This window comes from Lissotriton helveticus, chromosome 3_1, assembly GCF_964261635.1.
Source record: "Lissotriton helveticus chromosome 3_1, aLisHel1.1, whole genome shotgun sequence".
NCBI classification, from domain to species: domain Eukaryota; kingdom Metazoa; phylum Chordata; class Amphibia; order Caudata; family Salamandridae; genus Lissotriton; species Lissotriton helveticus.
The window spans coordinates 1,949,782,132-1,949,804,448 of NC_136061.1; the positions used below are offsets into that span (position 1 = coordinate 1,949,782,132).

A 22,317-nucleotide genomic window follows, 5' to 3' on the forward strand; every position below is an offset into this window, starting at 1 on the left:
AGTAGCAATCCTTATCAAGTCCCACTTATCGAAGCCCTTCGTGTTCCAAAGCTTGCCCAGTTTGTCCGAGCCAAACAGTGGGGTAGTCAGCGTAAGTCGGCCTCTCCATCCCAAAGAGTTAGTGGTGTCGTGCCATATCCGCACCGCTACCTTAGTTGGTCCCGTCAAATTCCCCCCCCCGACTTGGCATATAAAACTCTGTTATAATTTCCACCAGGGAGCAGCCACCTATCCATCGCATATCCGGGATCTGAACCCGGCCCATAAGTACCCTGGTTTATGGCAGCCAACTGAGAAGCCCAATAATATCTCCTGATGTCAGGGAGGGCGATACCACCATCATACCACGGCAACGCCAATTTATCCAAGGCAATACGCGGTCTACCCTCCCATAACAGACTACGCTGCACCTCCTCCACCTCTCGGAAATAACTGGCCGGGACTATATCCAATGTATTCTGGAGGGCGTAGAGAAAATGAGGCAAGGACATCATCTTAAAGAGGGCCGCACGACCCAGCAGGGAAAGAGGGAGCTTCTCCAGTTGCTTGCGTCGCTCCTTAATCTAACCAGAGGGGGAAGGAGATTTCTCTCAAATCGGACTATGGGATCCATCGAAATAAAAATCCCCAGGTACTTAAACCCATCAGTAGCAATTTGAATCGGACAGTTTCGAGGGGGAATCGGGGCGTCACCACTTAAAACAAACAAATAGGATTTCCCCCAATTTATAGTAAGCCCCGAATTCCTACCGTAGGAAGCCAAAACATCACAGACGACATTTAGGGATTTTCTGGGTGAGGTCAAAGAGAGCAGAATGTCATCAGCATATAAAGAGATCCGATCCTCTAACTGAGGGGACCATCGAATACCCCGAATTGAGGGCTCCCAGCAGATCCAGGCCGCCAAAGGCTCAAGTGCCAGTGAAAAGAGAAGGGGAGAGAGCGGACAAAAAACAATATTCTTAATAGCGATATTACGTACCTAAAAGTAATATTCTTGACAACGATATTTCTGCATCACAATATTGTTGTATCACAATATTTATTTCCCGATATTTCAGTATCCCAATATTAAAAACTCGATTACCCAACTGCCTGACTACTCTCATGTTGGGTAACTTTAGAAACTATTATCTCAGATTTCACTTAAACAACGTTGTTTCCGTTTATTTAATTCGCACTGTCCTCACTTTCCAAATGGCTCAACCTCATCTCTTTAACCCATCCCGTAGTATTTTCAGTACTCTCCCCAGTTTCAATGGAAGCACTTGGAGACAATTTCTTGGATAGTAGTTTCTCTTGTGCTCTCACATTGTTGGTACAAGGGAGTCTCGTATCAAGGTGTCCTTGACGTTCCCAAACTCTTAAGTGTGAGCCAATGTTTTTAAACATGGTATATTGCTGCTAACTCTTTTCTTCCTTGTACTTTTGCAAAAAGAAAATTGATGTTCCAGTGCTACAGTTATGAGAGCCAAAATGTTTTCTAGCATTTTAACAGAGCATTCAAAAATACCCCTTGGTGCCTCATCACAATTGCTCTAGTTGTTTTATCAACGCTGAAATGAATATTCTTAATCTCAATGCCTAGACTGTGTAATAAAACACCCTGCTTTCTATATGGAAAAATCTTTTCACCACCTATGTCAATGAGGTAAGAACTGAATACTTTATCCACTGTTTCCAAGTAAATGGTCTCCTTTTTCTGGAAGGAAAGATGGAGGCTGGGGCATGCTAAATGAATTCATACTGACGATAAATGTTTCACCAAACAACACTTAACATACTTATGTAGGAAGAGAAGGATTTTCTTCAAGACTTTAGACTGCCAGATGTCACAGATGGTATCAGAAATACATATCTGATGATAAACAAGTCAGCTTGTTGCGTAACCCAATCCAATGGAAAATAGATGAAAAATTAAAGCACTTGTTCAGTAGTTGTACATGTGATCAATAATGTCACCACCTGTACTAATAGATGTTGCAGAACCAACAAATGTTAAAATATTTTTTAATGTTTTAGGTCTGCGTAGAATCACTGCAGTTTGTTGCAGTAATGATAACCAAACATTACAGAAACTTTTAATGTGAAGATACTGAAAATTAATTAATTACTTAGTATGCTTGAGATCTGCTGATGCACATTTATCTAGAGGGTTAAATATCATTTTCCTTAAACATTCAATCCATTATAATTTCACCAAGACTTACAATATTGATACCCTCGTCTTGGAATCTCTTGTCTGGAAGATTGTATGTAGACCACATTGCTTCCAAACACTTAAAATGGTGGTATACAGTGGGCATAGTGACGTATGTAAATGTTGTGTTCTCCTGTGTTTCTTTTACCAACAAGATGGCTGCTTACAATGTTGTTGATTGGTAACTTTTATCTCTCGCTGTAGTCCAGCTTCTAGGTGTGACTTAAGTAATTCCTTTCATGCCACTAATCGCATGAGTGCTAACATCCATACGAGGGTCTGACTAGAACAGCCAAAAATTTCAGAGTTCTGTAAAACCAGTTATGAAATGTTCTTGGTACTCCCGCTGTACCAGAGACGAGTGGAAAGTTCCATTCCTTGGTGAGAGCAGTTCGCCATGGAAGTTGGTGGTGCCACATGTAGTCAGCACAGTATATTCATTGCCAATGTTACCATGCTTCCCCACAGAAGAAGCAACACTCATCTGGAATAATTTTGTAACTTAATCTTCACAAAACTGTAGGTAACAGCACCACCAATCTTTGACTGGCACAGAGCCCCCACGCTTGCCCGATTGTCACATCTGAAATCCCAAGCCCATGTCATTCCAGATGACCTCATTCTCTTCTGATTAAATCATGTTACTCCAAGACATGTTAGGAAGGTTGCTTTGAAAAGTTATGCACTTGGGTGTTATCCAATATTGGTATATCCAATTTACGCATTACTAGGTTTTTATTTCCGTTGTCATTAATGCTTTAGTATCCTTTTGGGGTGCTTTACAGAGTTGATCTACAACGTATTACAATTCATTTTTATTTTTGTCATCCATACTGTGCTTCTATTGCTGTATCTCCTTTGTCCATCCCCGGCACATGAAGCACTGTAGCTAGCAGTTTTTATACTGATGGTCTACCTTGACTACCTCCACCCTCCACGTAAAGTTCCTATTTCTCTCTTTTGACCCTCGTCACCACCCCCCCTTTTTGCTCATATGCCACAATTCTTCTTTGAAGTTTTAAAGTGTTCACTAGAACTAAAAGGTGATTCACAAAGGCGTTTTCCATAAAAGGATCTGTGTTCCCATAGTAGAGCACCCCATTCCAACCGAACACATTACAAAACCAACTGACTGAAGTCAAGCCTTGCATGTAAAGTATTTGTTTTTATCCTATATGCATATCTGGAGGAGTTTGTGAAACTTTTCTCTTGTTTGTTAAGAGAAGGGGTAGCCCTAATATGTTGGAAGTGGCATCTTGCATGAAAAGATGTGCCTAATGGCCTGAAAAGGGTGGAAGAATTCCTCTGGTAATGCCAGGATAGTTTACTTGCCGCCACTAGAAATTGACTGCCAGTAGTTCAAGGTTGCAGTTCTTTCTCTGCTGCCATTTTGGCTATGGCCCTTTCAAGTTTTGTGTTTCTTTGGTAGCAGATTCAGTGATAGAAATTGTTCTATATTGAATGATGCCATTAACATGCAATCTGCCATAAGCACTTGAGTGTTCGTAGTAGTCAAGTAACCTATTTTAATATCCTAGCCAGTGAAAATTGAAAATGGAGAGCAAGAAGAACCATCAGCAGATGAGTCCCATGCATTGCAGAATTCATTGCAGGAGATCAGTGGACCAATTCCCTTATCTGTTCACAAAGCCAGGTACGTGTTATGGGTGGCGTTTGTAATTGATTCTTAACATAGGAAATAGAGCATCACATTGGAAACAAAAATGTTTGTGCCAGCCTGACTTTGTATTGCACTATTGTGCTGATCTGACTTGTACTGCAATGCATCAGTAATGCTTTGAAGCATAATCCTGGGAACATTTACCTAGGGTCTTTGTGCATGAAACATTGATGGAAAAGTGTGATTCTGATTCAGAATGTGGGGCATGTTTGGGGTTCGCCATTACATCTGTTCTTACTTTACTGGTATCCTCACAAAATACAAACTATCATGCACTTCCTCTCTGCAAGAGCTTAGACTTCTGTTTCAGATGCACCCGCTCACTGGGAGAGCCACCTACAATTTGAGGGCAACAATCAAATCTGTTGCACTGTCGCCAGATTTCTGACAAAAAAATAAAGTTACAGAGGCACTTTAGCAGTCTTCCAAACTAAGAATAGAGCCAACCCTACTGCCAGGCAAGGTTTCCTAAGCAAGAATTTTGAAATGCTTTGTGTAATCCTCCACCAATAAACCTTACCTGTTAGAGGACTATCTAATTTGTAGCATTCACTTACCTTTCTGTGATCCCACATGCATAATGTTGGTAGTCTGAAATTAGTTTTGTAAAGTGGAGCTAACACCTAAATTGGATAGGTTTTCAAGTTACTGCAAAACATAACTTTGATCAACTGAATACGCTGCCTTGGGAACTTAACCTTAGAATAAATGGGTGAACATTGAAGACTCATTGTATTAATTTCTGGCTTAACTACATCAACAGTTTTATAAGACATTTGCTTTTTGACAGATTTATTACCAACTTTAGATACCGCTTTGGAAGTTAGGCGTTATCATGAGCATTGGACAACTGCTTCAGTTTCTTAATTTATGACCAGCTTACTACAATAGCAAAAGAAACAATTGATGGGCGAAATGCTGGACAATGCAAACATTCACCCCCAGTCAAGAGTATCTGGGTTTAATCCATCATTCTTTTGCTCACCACACCACCCACTAAATACAATAGCCATTTTGTACTTCACCAATGAAATGCGAGAGGACGGACCCAATCCAAGAGAAGTCTATTACTTCACTCATGTAACTTTCATGAAATATGTAACTTTCATATCCTTGCCTTGAGAAAGCAAGTTAATCCTGCAAAACGTGTGTCTAGTCTCTGGGTATAACTTCGGAGCAAACTGTTTGATTGTATTGAGTTATCACTAAAGGATTATGATCCAAACAAAAAAAGAAACATCTATTAACAATGACAGTATTGAGCTCACAATATTTCATCGTACACTGATATATTTGTATATAATGTGAAAACAGATGTTATGGACAGTAGCTGCTCGATTTACAAGGGTTAGGTGACCCTATGATAGATTTTCTTTAGGTATACTACATAATTTTATGCATTTGTATTCAAAGCTTTGAAAAGTGCTTATTAACTGTGGTCATTGGTTCCTGTATGTGCTCTTCCTTCTAGGCAACTGTTGTCAAGCTACATTATGGCACATAATCCCAATATGGACCAGTTATCAATCAAGAAGCCAGTGGCAGTGCTCCCTCCCTTGTGGGTGAGGTGTGACAGCTCTGACCCGGAAGGAACTTGCTGGCTCGGAGCTGAACCAATCAAGACCAGTATCAACAAGTTTACTGGAATCAATACCCATGTTGTGAGCTGTAAAGGTACAACTACAGTCGGTCATATCTTTTACAGGGTATTAGGATGTATGTGGCATGGCGAATACGTGTTTTGTTTCCTGTGATTTGTGAGTGTTAACACAGATAAAATGATAAGTGGTTATTTGGAAGCCCCACTCCTATAAAATGTCGACACCCAAACTATGTATTGTGTTTAGTAGTGGTCTTGGTTTGCTTCAAAACATTATTAATTTCGGGTTCAAAAGAGGGATAAACTAATTAGCCGAGGATCACATAGTTTTAGCAAGTGGAAAAGCTGAGATTAGTACCCATTACCCCTGGTTCCAAAACCTACTTAAATAACTTGGAAGACTATCTCTAATCAAATGGTGTCCAGTACTTGTACTTATGAATGATATAGACATTTTGTTATGCATCCATGAATATGTAACTGAATCATGACCACGTATGGTACACTAAGGGTAAGTTTTTTTGTGCTATTCTATATTTTTTTATTTAATATGATACCGAACCTTCAGGAAATAAGATTCAGTCAGTCAAAATCACTTTATTTGGCTAAATAAATGCCATAAAAGTACATAACAAACAACAATTTTCATACAGACAGTACAATTAAAATTATCTTGATATATTCGGGGATAGATAAAATATGCCAATTACAAACAATAAAACGTACCGGTAAAGAGGATCGCTCATAATACATAGGTTGAGCAACAAATACATCAATAGATCCTTTTTCTCTATTACTTATTCACAAATATAAAACCATTACGTAAGGAGATGATTATATCATTGTATAAAATCGATCCAAAATGTAAAATATCTAGCACCCTTTTTTCCTATTTCTGACAACTGCCACCAAAAAATTAGTAACATTCAAAATCTCCCAGGGGTTATTTAACACCTGCAAATATAGTAAGCAGGTTTAACTTGCATAAACCCCCCTCCGTTTAAAATAGGGCTTAAAAACTTTCTCCGCATGGGGCTAAAATGATCACAAAACATTACAAAGTGCATGGTATCCTGTGTAGAGAAATTGTCACATGTGCAGGGACCTAGATCATTTACCCTACTCCATCCCTATACATCTGCTAAAAGGCAATGAATGAGATTGAGGCGAAATCTGGTTAAGAGAAAGCGGGGAAAAGGTTTTGTGACAATTATTAGATACGGTTCTATCTGCGGAACAGTTTTTAACAGAAAATAGGCTTTCTCCGTAGGTTTAACCCATATCAGGTCCTCTTCCACTATCTTTTTTTGGGGAAGCAAAAAGTTCGGGTTGTCCCAGTTTATACAGCGTTGACTGACCATAAAGTAACCATTTGATTTTACTTGCATTATCCAGCGCAATACAGTCCCTGGTGATTTCTCTATTCAGTGTCAATTCTGTATTAATCCAGATCGTTATCCAGCATACCACAGGACCCAGACTTCTGAATGGGACTGGCTAACTGCGTACTGTAAGGTGTCAAATTAATTGTGGCATTGAATCCGACTTGATGCCCAAATCAAGATTGATGTTACTTTAAAAGTTAAGCAACATTTATAAAGTTGCCACTCTGTGCTCCAGCTAGTCTGGTGGTGGCACAAAGGCCCAGATACACAAGCAGCTTTCTATCCACCTGGGGAGACTTGTGAACAGATCACTGGCTCCGGAACAAAGGCAGTTGCTGCATAGTGAGGTGTGACATTTCCCAAGAAGGCTGCAAGGGGTGTTGGCTTATAAGGCGAGCTTCTGTGGGGAAGCTGCCTTTGAGAGGCTGCCTGTAACACCACACGTAAGCAGGCTACTTTTTGTTCCTGTAGACAAGTTGAAGACCAGGCCAGAAAAGGAAACCCCATCCCCAAACTTATGGGGTGGGCTACCAAGCTCCTCACAGTTGAGGAAGAGTTCAGACATTTTGAGATTGGCTAGAATATTACTCTCTGGGATTGCTAAAAGCCACACATCGCCGGAACTTTGTCATACAAGAGGAGCGGACCTACTAGCCCATTAGTTAATGGTCCCGTTGTCCCCTCAGGGCACTTTCACTGGATATAGTAGGTGCACTGAACTTGAGAACATCGTGGATTTGAAAAGAGGACCAAGAGAGGAGTGCCCTGCTGCCTTTGAAACTGCACAAAGAGTCTGCACCATTGGTAGGACTGAACCTGCTTCACTTTTTGCTAGTGAGATTGGACTGTGGCTCCTGGCTCGGGGAAAAGTTGATTCCGGCCCAGATCACAACAGTAACTCCAAGGGTTGGTCGACTGTCCCCCAGGAACAGCACCAGGGACATCAAAGCTGTGGAAGCCCAAACCGACAATGCAGTAGCCACTCCTGAGAGATCGCTGTTCGTTACCACTGGGCACTCCACACCAAGAGACAAATCCAAGATAGCCAAAGTTACACCGTGTCTGCCCGACCTGTGAGTGCTATCAGAGAATGGATTCGTCGTCCAAGAGGGACACCAGCCCCCACCAAGGTTATTCGCTATGTTGCGAGATCGGAAGCCCTACTGAAGCTTCCCTTCTACTGTTGCAAAGAGGATGTTGTGGGACCCCAAGTGCTGTGGTTAAAGTCACCTCAACCCACCCATGGACCGAGGGATCAACCGCACTTCCCACCCCATCGATCACGCAGCTCCAGGAGCATCATCGAGCGTTTTTACCACCTGCTTCTCCACCTGCAGGACCACTCCATTGAAGGAGGACTGGGAGGGGTCAGGAGACCCTTTAACGATCAGATGGAATCTGAGCAGGACTGGAGAGAGGAACTGGGGCTGCCAGTGCTCTGGACACCTCCCCTGACCTTGGCATGTTGAGCTTCGTACGCAGTGGTGTTGTGAGGGGCAGCCGAGTCTCTCAACCGCAAACTCCCTACCGTGGCAGTCAGGACTAACCTCCTGACAGAGGTGCTTCAGCCGGCAGCGAGCTCTTCGGAGCCTCTGCTTTTGTTCAACATGCGCCTTACTGACGTCCTTTTGGGCACCTCGTCCAGGCCCAACATGGGGTCTCCCGTGGATAGGATGATTGTCCAACTCCACCGCGCAACCCCACTTTCCTTTCCCAACACCCCACCCCTGAGAGCTTGGTGGTCCAAGCCTCTACTTCCAAAAGCGCATTCCCTACCACTCCACCGGAAAGGTAATCCAAGAAGCCGGATCATTTTGTAAAGAAGATTTTCTCTTCTGCCAGCTTGGGACTGCGGTCAGTAAACAGCGCATGTCTATTGGGCCGTTATTCCCACTCTGTGTGGGACTCTGATGCGCAGGTGCTGCCTCAGTGTCCGGAGGAGGTCGGGACATTGCTCTCTCAGGCAATTGCTGCTGGGAGGGATTTGGCCAAGTTTTCCATCCGTTGTGGACTGGATACTGCCGACTCTCTGGGGTAGAACGATTTCTATGTCAGTAGCTCTTAGACGCTATGCCTGGATGAGATCCACTGGCTTTTCGGGGATGTCCAGAATACCCTCATGGACATGCCCTTTGATGGCCGTCGCCTTTTCGGCGACGAAGCGGACAACGCTTTAGAGCGTTTCAAGGACTCACGAGCTACGGCCAAGTCCTTTGGCCTCTCCAGCCGCCCACGCATTCCACTTTTTGCCCCTTACGTGGCTACGAAAGCTGTACCCGCTACGTCCCGCCCAAAGCCACAGGCCGCAGCAAGTTACCCAACCGTCGTGGTTCCAGGGGCCAGCGGGCGAGCCAGTCCACCAACCCCCCCCCCCTCTGCAGCAGCCTTTAAACCTTCCTAGTCCAATATTTCAGGCCCATCAAACGCCAGTGGGCAGCGGGATTCGCCATCACATCCCCCACTGGCGCACCATCATGTCAGACAGGTGGGTTTTGCAGATAGTCCGAAGGGGCTACTCCCTCGTCTTTGAGGCTACCGCTCCAGCCATGCCACCACAGTACCACAGCATGTCAGAGGATCACCTGGTCGAGCAGGAAGTTACAGCTCTCTTGGCCAAGGGAGCCATCAAGCTCGTTCCAGTCCCAGAAGTAGGTTGTGGTTGTTACTCCCACTACCTTCTGGTTCCCAAGAAGGACAAGGGCCTGCGTCCTATCTGGGATCTCGGGAACGTCAACCGCTTCCTCCGAGAGGAGAAGTTCAAGGTGTTGACGCTTGCTCAGGTCTTGTCTGCCCTCGACCCGCAAGACTGGATGGTAGTGCTGGGCTTGCAGGATGCTTATTTTCACATCCCCGTCCTGGCAGACCACCGGCGTTACCTGCGGTTCACGGTAGGCCACGAGCATTTTCAGTTTACCGTGCTCCCCTTTGGCCTCACCTGCGCCCCTCGGGTTTTCACGAAAGTGATAGCGGTGGTTGCAGCTCATCTTCCCAGATCAAGGGCTTTAGTCTTCCCCTATGTCGATGACTGGTTGTTGAAGGCGGGCTCTCCCCAAGCAGTCGTCTCCCACCTCCAGACTATGGCAGACCTCCTGCATTCGCTGGGGTTCTCAATCAATGTGCCGAAGTCACACCTGACTCCCTCTCAGAAGCTCCTCTTCATCAGACCGGTTCTGGACACAACACAGTTTCGGGTCTATCCTCCCTAACAGCGAGTCTGGGATATTCAGGCTATGATTACGATCTTTCAATCTCTATCACGGGTTTCGGTCTGAATGACCCTGGGCTGCTGGGCCTCATGGCTTCCTGCATCCTGCTGGTCGATCATGCCATATGCGGGCTCTGTAGTGGGACCTTAAGTCCCAGTGGGCACAGTATATGGGGAATCTGTCGGACTGCGTTCAGATCTCAGGGGGCACTTCTCGACAACTGCAGTGGTGGATCACAAACCAGGATTGGGTCAACGGCCGATCCCTCTCCCTTCCCCAACCAGAACACACAGTGGTGACTGACGCATCCCTTCTAGGTTGAGGCGCCACATGGGAGAGGCGGAGATCAGAGGCCTCTGTTCTGCGGCGGCGTCAGAGTTCCACATCAACCTTCTGGAGCTCAGGGCGATCCGTCTTGCACTGAAAGCATTCCTTCCCTCTGTCCGGGGAGAGTAGTGCAGGTGTTCATGGACAACACAACCGCCATGTGGTACTTTAACAATCAGGGCATGGTGGGGTCATGGACCTTATGTCAAGAGGCCCTCCGCCTCTGGACATGGCTAGAACATCAGGGCATAACACCTGGTAGGTTCACTCAACGCCAGGGTCGACAAACTCAGCCGCAGGTGCATGATAGATCACATATGGCGTCTTCATTCGGAGGTGGTGCAGGGTCTCTTTCGACAGTGGGGAGAGCCTTGGTTAGATCTATTCGCCACTGAAGAGAACGTGCAATGTCAGCAATTCTGCGCGTTGGAATTTCCAAGGCGGCACTCGCTAGGCGACGCTTTTCGTCGCGAGTGGAGTTACGGTCTGTTGTACGCTTTTCCGCCTATACCACTTCTGCCCAGAGTGCTGAAGAAGATCAGGCGTGACCGGGCACAAGTCATTCTTGTGGCTCCGGATTGGTTACAAAGAGTCTGGTATTCCGAGCTGCTCAACATGGCCATCGATCCTCTGGCCCATCTGCCTACTTGGGAGGATCTTGTGTCCTATTAACAGGGGACAGTCCTCCACCCGAACCTGTCCAGCCTCCACCTCCTTGCGTGGAGATTGAGCGGCGGCAGTTGATGTAATTTGCCTTGCCTCCCGAAGTCTGCAATGTAATTCTGGCAGCCAGGCATCCCTCCACTAAGACTGTATATGCCTGCCGGTGGAACAAATTTGTGGCATGGTGCACAGCAAAGGCTGTGGATCCCCTCTCTGCCCCTCTTTCTGAGGTTCTCTTGTTCCTTCTTTCTTTGGACCAGGAGAGCTCTGCTCTGGGCAACATCAAGGGCTGTCTCTTGGCCATCTCTGCCTTCCTTCGGCTTCCAGATCAGCCTTCCCTTTTCAAGAGCCCGGTTGTAAATCGTTTCTTAAAAGGCATAACTCCTCTCTTTCCCCCTATTCCCTTCGTTATGCCTCAGTGGGACTTGAACCTGGTTTTAGCTTACTTGATGTGCGCTCCCTTTGAGCCTCTTCACAACTGTCCTTTGAGGCTTTTAACTCTCAGAACTGCGTTCCTGGTGGCCATCACCTCTGCCAGACGAGTGAGTGAGCTCCAGGCGCTTTCTTCTAAGCCTCTTTTTCTGTCTGTGCATCTGGGCAGAGTTGTCCTCAGGACTTGTCCATCCTTCTTGCCCAAGGTTGTCACTGCCTTTCACATCAGGCAGAACATCACTTTGCCCACCTTCTTTACGCATCCTTCGTAAGAGGAAGAGAGGCTCCACCGTCTGGACCCAAAACGGGTGCTTTCCTTTTATCTGGATCTCACTAAACAGTTCTGGGTGAATGACCAGCTCTTTGTTGGGTACGTGGGCCCCAAGAAAGGTCAGGCCGTACACAAGCAGACTATCTCCCGATGGGTCGCCTTGTGTATCAAAACCTGCTACTCTCTTGCAAAGAAGGAGCCTCCAATGGGGCTGCGCGCACATTCCACCAGGGCGACAGCAGCCACTACTGCTCTGGGACAAGGCGTTCCTCTGAATGACATCTGTCAGGCGGCTATGTGGGTGTCGCTGCACACGTTCATCAAGCACTACTGCCTGGACAGTCGAGTCCGGAGAGACATCTTCTTTGGCTGTTCTGTTCTCCAGGACTTTCTGGTGTGAACTTGGTTCGCAGACTGACCTCTGGGGTTGGTATTGCTGGGTATCCATTCTAAGGTAAGGTATCTATAACGTGTTTCTTTCAGATGAACAAGTTACTTACATTCGGTAACGATATATCTGTAAGAAACATTAATTAGTTATAGATTCCTTACCACCCCACCCATCTGCGAACTGATTTCTTGTGTTAAGGCTATCCTTTAATGGGCTCTAGTTTTGTGCACCAGTGGTCAGTGTCTTGCATGGCTCTGCGTTTCTGGTATATAAAGTTGTGTATAGAACTGACGTCAGCGTGTGAGGACGGCATCTAAGTAGCTGCCGCAATGTCATCCCGGCGACATGACGCCAACGACGAACACAGGTCCGCTGACACCACCTTCCAACGCGCAGAGGTACTGCTGATGAAAAAACTTTCCGGATCCAATATGACGCCTCGGGGTAATTCTAAGGTAAGCAATCTATAACTAACTATTGTTTCTTAGTATCTTGTTATCTTTACCGAAGGTAAGTAACTTGTTTGTTAATAAGTTGAAAGCGTAGTGGCAAAAATCAATAGGTTGGCTTGTAATTGCCATGCTGCCATGTCTTTTTAGGTCGAGCAGACCTGCATTCAATGCTTCGCATTGATTGCTGTCTGCTTCGACAACTATTGTCAGCCGTTTTGGGGAATGTATACACGAGTCAGAGGCGCGCTTTTGCAGTCTCAGTTTTGACCGCGGGAGCGTGTTTCTGAGCCGCGCTTGCGCAGACGAACTCACAGCCCCTGCTTTCGCTTCGCTCGCATGCATTAACGGCGCCCAGACACAGCCAGCCCCCACCGCTCTGCATGCACACACACACACACACACACACACACACACAGGCGCGCGCACACATACACACGCTGCCGCCCCCACCCCCCTGCACACACACACAGACATGCACGCATACACACCCCGCCGCCGCCCTCTGCCCTCCCCCCCCCCCACACACACACACACGGTGGTTGGGTGACACGGGCAGCTGCCCTCTGCCAGGCTCACAATGAGCGAGAGGGAGGGGCTTTGCTTATCCTTACCGGGGCTCTTCAGATTGTAGCGGGCTTCCATGGCTGCGGCTGTGGCTGCTGCTCTCACGGATGCTCGTGGTGTGCCGGGTTCATGTCGGTGTTCCACCGCCCCAGCTTTAGCCCTGACGTGGCACCAAGTTCGTGGCCCTGCCCCGGTGCTCACACTAACGCTGCAAGCTGCGGCGCCCGGGGAGGTGACGTCAGATCCAGCCGCTGACTGTGTCCTTCAGTGCAGCGCCAACATAGAAAAGGGACTGGTGCGGCGGAGAAAGTGCAAGCGAAACTGCAGGAAGGGTAGGCGGAGGCCTCGAGCGCGCAGACACTCAGGCCATCTTATGAGAAGGAGGCTTCCTCTTCAAGTACCGTTCATCATTGAATTGAAAAAAAGAAAACAGATTTTTATTATGCATCTGGCTTTAGGTAATCGCTACTGGCTGCGCTGTCATAATTGTAATTGACATTCGAATATGTTTGCCGCTTTAGTAAGTAAGTACCCATAATATTTTTATAATAGGGATATGAAAGGCTTTTTTGGTAATGTTTCAAGGTATGTGACGTATACGCAGAGAAATCACATACTTGTTTTTTTTATCTGTCTCAGTGTGACTGTGTCTTGCTAGGGCCTGGCCAGTGATTTATGCCATCGTTAGAGAAATTACATTTGTTGGCATTCTGTCGCCCTATTTTCTCCATCCTAGCACAGTAGCAATATTTGTGGCTTGCTGGGGCCAACTATGTAAGCCCCTCCCTGTGTGTGTGGTACCGCAGTAGGGTGAGCAGGCGTCCCGGATTCGCAGGGGCAGTCCCTGTTTTTCAACCGCTGGTTTGGGTAACGTCCCGGTTTTTAGAGAGGGCCAACTCAAAACAGTGAGAGCCGCTTTATCAGGTGTTCCAAATCAGCGCTAGTTCGTAGCTGTTACTAGTAAGCAATTTAATTAATCGGTATGATGCTGGTTTTGAAAATTACATTTTATTTAATTTCTTAGTGCTTTTTCTGTGTTTTTGTGTTGTTGAGGGTTGTCCTTCTTTGCCACTTCCTTGATGTACAATTCTAGTCCTTCCTCTGTGTTTTTGAAATGTCCCGGTTTTTCAGTCGCATGATCTGGTCACCCTCTGTGGTAGGCATCCCCGACCAGAAGCTTCCTATTGGTTCTGGTCGGGTTCATTGCAGAGGTGGGCGGGGAGTCGTGGGTGTGGTCGGCCCGCAGGAGCAGTGTTGATGCATTCCTACAGGTTAGTAAACATCAATGTGATGTTTGGTGCCACAACAATTTATCTTAAGGGGACCAGGCGCGTACCCATTCATATTAGTGCAACAGGAGCAGTGGCACCGGGGTCTGTCGATACTGGGGACAGGGCACTACACCACAGTTATGGTTGCATTTTACAACCGAACCAGGGCACCCTTGCTACGCCCCGACCCAGCACTGAAAGGAGCATTAAACATATCACTTGAATGCAACCAGGTAACCTATAGGTTACACATGCATCTCTGCAGTTGGTTCCTCAACCCATTGAGCGGTCTCCCTTAGAACAGAAAGTGTGAGCTCAGTTGCAGGTTATATTCTGGGATAGCAGCCTGCTGAATAAACTGATAAGTCGATCATACCTTAAGCTGTGTAGCAAGCACATTACCCCTTGGGCCCCAAGTCATCGTTCCAATAATACATGGAGAGTTCTGTAAACCAGATAAAGCAGGGATATTTCCTGGATATGATCAGATAATGGCTAAGCCAATGTATACACTTTTAAAAATATGTTCCGCACCTTTTACAAGGACAGTCATTAGCCAGACGCTCCAGTGAGCTATTTACGTAGCAGTAGATAATCTACATGAGAGTTAAGAAAGAAACAGATCTCTTTATTAATCAGACATGGAAGAATAGTTGGGACGAGTAACAAACGGAGCAATATCCTTTGAAGCCATGCACAGACTCTCACACTCTCACAGACTCTCACTCTCTCACTGACACACACTAACTCTCACTCACACTGACTCACTCACACTGACTCACTCACACCACTGACTCACTCACACTGACTCTCTCACTCACTCTCTCACTCACACTGACTCACTCACACTGACTCTCTCACTCTCACTGACAGACTCTCCCACTCTCTCTCACTAACTGACTCTCCCACTCTCTCACTCACTCACTGTCACTAACAGACTCTCACTGACCGACTTGCCCACTCTCTCTCACTCACTGACTGACTCTCCCACTCACTGACTCACTCACTCACTCACTGTCCAGACTCTCACTGACCGACTCACCCACTCTCTCTCTCTCACTGACTCTCCCACTCACTGACTGACTCTCCCACTCATTCTCACTCACTGACTCTCAACACATATTGTATTACAAATGTAATAGGTGTCACATTTGCGAAAGTTTAAGCTATTGGCATTGTAAATGACAATGCTATTAATGTATCTATTTTCAAAACCAACACGTAAATAAAAAAAGTGTCATTTACAATGCCAAAAGCTCAAACTTTCCTAATGCGAGACCTATTGCATTGCAAATGCTTGTTTTAGATTGATCCTAGGCAGCATGCAGGCGCTGTCTGCAATACCTGTTGTTATCTCCTCTATCGGCTTTTAGCATTCCCATGATTTGCCATTTGTTCGTTGGTCTGCCATTTAGAAATTCTTGGTTTTTATCGGTGCATTGGATCTGAGTCTCCCGCCTTTGCGTGCTTGGGTCACACCCAGGCGATTTCACTCATTGTTTGCTTGCGTTGGCCATCCCAATACGTCCGCGATTCCTCCTGGTCATCCTGATCTGCCTTTTATTTTGTAGGATATCAACATCGTTTTAGGCTTGCAGGCCATGATTCACGGAGCAAGTGGCAACTTCTGTCCGGTAGCTGTTTAGCAATGCCAATAGCTCTAACTAAAAAAAGAAATGCGAGACCTATTGCATTTCTAATGCTTGTTTTTTTATCCTGCCTTACATTAGTTCCTCAGTAGGCTGAACTAACTACAGACTTCCACGAGATGTGCTCCATGAGTTTGTGTGAATTAAATGGTAGACTCTACGCTCTCCTAGTTAGAGGATGCACTGCACTAACTGCATGCCGTTACCTGCGGTCCATTATCAATGCTGGCTATTACATCCTCATACTTGGCTAGAGTGGCTGGCAGTTGTTTTTAGGTGGTCATACATCAGAGGTACAACCTTTGGTTCACTACCAAAAGAAATCAGAGGACCCAGACTGTCCCCTGGTCCTTTCCTTCCCTAGAGGATGTGTAGAACCTGGGCATATTGTACACGAGTAGTACATTTATACATTGTACATAAATTGGGCCAAAGAAACCAGTGTTGGAGGGTTCGTGTTCATTTTCGATGCGGTGTGTGACTGCTGCAAATAATAATGTACATCCAGTTTGACTTTGTCTTCTTACGTACCTGACAACCTGGACACCATACGATTGGTTGGCATGGAATCTTTTCTTCCTTACGAAGCCAGTTTACATTCCATTCCACTTAAACATACCCTTATCACTTTTCTGTTCTGTGCCATCTATTGCATAGCAACCAGGAAAATAGGCTTGGAATTTCTGACATTCATATACAACCTACATTCACCATTGTTAACCAGCCTGTTGTCTATCTGCTACCGGAAAAACCTATAAAAAGGGCAGTGTCTTTAACTGGAGGAAGATTTTGAAACACGCACTTTAACTTTTGTTAACTCTAGCTACATCAGGGTCCTCAAAATAGAATAAATACTGGCCCGTTGGCTCAGAGAAATTGTACTTTGTCTGAATTTTGAGGAGGCTCTGTGGTTCTGTATAGAAAGAACATTTGCCAGTGACAGGACCGGGATGGTGGTTGTTTGTCTTGAGGGGTTGGGACAAACTATGGACTTTGGCCAAACCTTTCTTCTATCACCCGTCCATAAAAAGGCTCTCACTGGTACTGGAGATGAGTCTGCAGTGGTGGATGAATCTAAACTACCGGAAAAAGAACCTAGCAAAATCTGAAATTATCCTGGCATAAAACTCCCCAAATCAGTGTGGCCTAAACCCTGCCTGTATGGGGCTCTGCCCCCTCCGAAGTGTGTAATAGAGTCTTAATTAACTCCAATATTTCCCTCTCGCCTGAAATATCGAGGGGTATCAAAGGTTTGCTTTATATGTTTTATCCCTTTCAGATTTGTCATGTTAGAAATAGGGATCTCTAGTTGGTAGGTACCTTTGTCCAAATAGGGACCCTTGCTTCTAGTCGGGTAAGGGGCGGTGCACTCCTAAAATAACCCCTGCTCACCCCCTTGGTAGCCTGACACGAGCAGACAGGCTTATCTCAGAGGCAGTGTGTAAAGCATTTGTGAACACATACAGTAACACTGTGAAAACTCTACAAATGGACACCACACCAGTTTAGAAAAACGTTATTTTCCTATCTTGTTCCCAGGGTCAGTTATGTTTATAAGATGTTATAAACAAACTCCTCATTCTGGCCTATGGGAACAGATAGCCTTGCAATAGTGAAAAACCGAAATTTGCAGTATTTCACTATCAGGACATACCACACACATCAGGGTGTGGAAATGTGCCTTTTAATGGGCACACCGGTGCAGGGGTCACCCTTCCTCTGTCCACAGGTCCATAGACCAACAAAATAGAGATTGGCACTGAAGCTGGAATTCAAATAAGTTTATTAATCACTCATGAGTGGGACTACATCCATATAACACCCTCAAGTGTTCCAGGAGGTAGTACATTGAATACACAGACCATGCTGCTTATATACAGAGTTTGGTGCAGAGTAAGCATGTAGTTACGAATAGAATGTACACGCATACACAAGAATAACTGCCGACAAACATGGGCAGATGGGAGATCACGTACTCAGCAAAGTGGGAGGGGGAACAGAACTGCTTACAGCAGCCACAAATAGTCGACAGTTACATCTTGGACCAGGTGCATTCCAGCAGCTACAGGCCTTTTCTCAGCCTGTACATTGCTTTGGTTTAGTACAGAAGGAGTTAACTAAAGTTGATGACACAAGCAGAATAGAAAGGCAAGCAACAGTGAAGACAGAAGAATTACATAGCAAACAAAATGGATGCAAAAAAACAAGATGGCTTCAGCTTATGCTAACGGAAATTATTTTCAATTTCCACAGACGGCCCTTTTAGCATATGCTGAAGACATGTTCTTATACTTTCGAAGGAATACAAAAAATATAATTTATGTCAATCTGCATCATTTCATTGATTTCTTGTTCACTTGCCAATCGGGCATTTACATTCTTAGCATTTTGTTTAGTCGGTATACACGAGGTGCAAGTAGAAACACAAAGGGAACAAAGGATCGGGCCGCATTGGATACATAGGCAACAAGTGAAAAGAATAGCTACAAATATACATAGAGCTGACAGTAATTTCCAGCCCCATACAGTAAACATGTTCCATAGCCATCCAGTCAAAGTCCATGCCCCTGAATCCTGGTGGATTTCAGTGGCTATTTTGTGCATCTTGGAAATTGCATCAAAAGCAAAAGGGGAGTGGTCAGGGATGTAAATGCAACAGCTACTCCCGATGATGCGACATGCTCCACCACGGTCAGCCAAGATGATGTCAAGGATCATTCTATTTTGGAGAGTCACAAATCTCACAATTTGTAGTTCTGTGATGTTTCCAAGCGCTATTGCTGTCTGATTGGTTACAGCCTTTACAACACGTGTGAAGCGTCTGATCTTTCTGCTGTTTAAGGCCGCACCAACAAAGAAGAATAGTCCCAAGTTAAAGTCAATATACTGCTGCAGTGCAGTATCAGTTTGATCCACCTCATCATTATTTATTGTCCTCTTGAATTGGCTCTTAGAAATGTTATTATACAGTTTATAGTCTTTACGGTAGGATGCAGTTGCAAAAAACACAGGTGGAAGCAAAAAGGACACGTAGCAGCTACCTGACCACCCAATAGGTAGGTGATAATAACCTTTACTTCCGCAAATGAAATAGGTATTATGTGAGGACAAAAAGCTGCTATTGTTCATTCTAGTAATATTCAACACTAAACTACAGTCACTTTTTCCCACAGGTATACCTCCAATACTGCTCACACAGAGATCCGCTTGAGCTGTAGTGACAGCAATAACACGAGGCCCATTTCCCTTGGTTGTTCGAATTTTAGGGGAAACATAGCGCGCAGAGGAATTTCCTCGACGATACGCCTCCATTTCCCATACAGTTACATTAGCTTGTGAATCTCCTTCCTCATCAGGGTAACAAACCTTATTCAACTGAGCGTTTAGTCTTCCTACATCAGCATAAGTAATGTTAGCTACTGCAGAAGCCCACAACAATGCAAACCAGGCTCTGCAGGAGCCATTATGTGAAAACGGCAAAGTAATAAAAGGCGTCCTCCCTTTTTCTGACGAGCTGTCATCATTCCACATACCCAGCAGCTGGTAACATTTGTAGCATTGTGTGTATGGTGCAACATCTGGATGAAAGTGTTATTAAAGAAGGACACTCTGTGCTTCTGCTCATGATAAGGAAGAGTGAAGTAATGGTGTTCAATGAGGACAGGAGTAGTAGCAGTCAGTAGATTTCGGACAGGAGCTACTTCCTCTACAATCCATGTGATTGCAGCAACAATAACAACAGTCAAAGTGAGTCCAGTAACAATCCTTGTTCTTTTGCTACAAACACTTACAGCAGTTGGTTTCTTCTCCTAAGGCATATTCATTCGTTGACCAACAACAAAACAGATGCAGCACTTGCTCAGGGCCTCGCCATCTCAGTGCTAGGGAGCTGGCTCTCTGGAAGGACTTTATAACTACAAAGTCACCAGGGCGCAAGCAGTGGCCCTCACCTTGGGACCTGTCTGGAAGAGTCTCCCGAACCTGTTGATAAATAGAAGGCAAACTGTCAGTCAACTGAGACAAATAATAAGTCATCAATACATAGGGTACATCATGTATAGGGCGTGGCTTAGGAATCCCCCAAATATTCATTGGCCTTCCAAAAACCACCTCATAAGGTGTGAGGACAGATCGTGTATGTGGTATCGATCTAATGGATAGCAATGCTAAAGGCAGTTCATCAGACCATTTCAATGATGTAGAAGCCTGTATCCTTGCCAATTTTGATTTGAGAGTAGAGTTGTAACGTTCCACTAGTCCTGCTGATTGTGGGTGAAAAGCAGCATGAAACTTCTGCTTAATTCCCAACCCTTTCATGAGATACTCAAAAACTTGCCCAATAAAATGGGGTCCGTTGTCACTCCACAAAAGTCGACAAATGCCAAATCTGGGAAAAAACTCCTTTAGGAGCACCTTTGTTTTAGTAAGAGCTGTATTATCTTTCGTAGCGTGTGCCTCCACCCATTTACTAAAAGCACAAACCACTACTAGAACATACTTTAGAGTATTACAGCGTTCAAGCTGGATATACTCCATTTGCAGAACCTCGAAAGGTGTAGTAGGTATTGCAAACCCTCCTGTTGGAGTTTGTGTTCCCTTTCCAGGATTATTCTGGATACAGATCAGACAGGCTGGACTATTTTCTTAGCCGTACTGACAATATCTGGATGATTCCAAACTTGCATAAGTTGCTTTGCTATTGAGGATGCTCCAACATGTGCCGGCCCATGTGCCATATGAATCATAGGGTGTAAATAGGCTGTGGGTAACTTCCATTTTGTCATTTCTTTATTCCTCCAACAGCAGTCATCGTCCAATGTTCCCTCCTTAGACCATTGGTCTAATTCATTGACAGAGGTAGATTGTTGCATGTCCAGCACTTCTTGCCTGGCATCATGCCAACGTTCAGCCTGTGATTTAACTACATACATAGATGTGGTACTTTGCTGCATTGCAGTCTCCTGAGCTGTGTAATCTGCAAATGCATTGCCTTCTCCTATTGTATCGGTCACTTTCTTTTGTGCGCTACATTTAACAATTGCCACTTTCTTAGGATAGGTCAGGGCAGAAAGGAGATTATTTACTAATTCCCCATGTACTATTTGTGTCCCACGTGAAGTGAGGAAGCCTCTTTCTTTCCAAAGCTGGCAAAAGCTTTGTACCGCGTGAAAGGCGTGTTGGCTATCCATGTAAATGTTAACAAGCAAATCTGTATTAAACTCACATGCTCTTGTCAATGCTATCGACTCGGCTGCTTGAGCTGACTTCTGTGGGATAGGAGCTGTCTCAATTACTGTCTGAAGTGTTGTAATTGTATAAGCAGCAGATGTAGTGCCATCAGGCAACTTCAGGCAAGATCCGTCGACCCACAATTCTCCATTAACACTAGAAAGAGGTGTATCTTGTAGGTCAACACAACCCTTTGTTTGTTCTTCAGTAAGGGATATACAGTCATGTAACTCATGTGACTGAGACTGAGTAGCTGGAAGTGGCAATTATGTAGCAGGATTCAGACTCCAAAAGTGTCAATTCATATCCTGTCAAACGGGCACTAGTCAGATGCTGTGTTTTCCTTTGATTTAGCAAGGCATCGACTGAATGAGGAACTAATACAAACAATTTATGTGACAAGACTATTCTCTCACTCTGACGTATGGATACAGCATGGACACAGCAGCTCGAAAACAAACAGGCAGCGCAAGAGCAACTGGATCAAAGACAGCTGAAAAATATTGCACAAGGACGTTGTTTATCACTGTGTGTCTGTGTTAAAACTGAGAGGGCACAACCTTCCCTCTTGTGTTCATGAAGTGTGAAAGTCCTAGTGTAGTCTGGAGTTCCTAATACTGGTGCCGAACAGAGAGCTTGACGTAGCTGTTGGAAGGAATTCTGGCATTCAGTAGTCCATGGGAGAGGCATTGAAGTGTCTTTAGTCAAAAGGGCCAACAAGGGTTTAATAATATATCAAAAGCTAGGGATCCACTGCCTACAAAAAGAAGTAAGGCCAATCCATGCACGGACGTCCTTCTGAGTACGGGGCACAGGAGTGTCTAAAATGGTCTGAATGCGATCTGGTGTGTGGGCACGTCCCTCCTTAGACAGGAGGTGACCTAAATAGGTAACCTGCTGTCTATAAAATTGCAACTTCTTCCAAGAGACTTTGTGATGATGAGAGGCAAGAACAGTGTTTCTTCTTTACACTGTTCAGGGGTATCAGCAGCCAAC

General features: G+C 45.2%; 1 protein-coding gene across 2 annotated transcripts in view; it reads left to right on the forward strand.

Moving 5' to 3' along the window:
• The window catches only part of ZWILCH (zwilch kinetochore protein), a 450,160-nt gene that overhangs the window by 292,054 nt on the left and 135,789 nt on the right, over positions 1–22,317 (forward strand). For both annotated transcript variants that reach the window (XM_078683040.1, XM_078683041.1), the window contains exons 4-5: positions 3,739–3,854; positions 5,353–5,555. In XM_078683040.1, the coding sequence (XP_078539166.1) occupies positions 3,739–3,854; positions 5,353–5,555 (319 nt within the window). The remainder of the gene's footprint in view (positions 1–3,738; positions 3,855–5,352; positions 5,556–22,317) is intronic.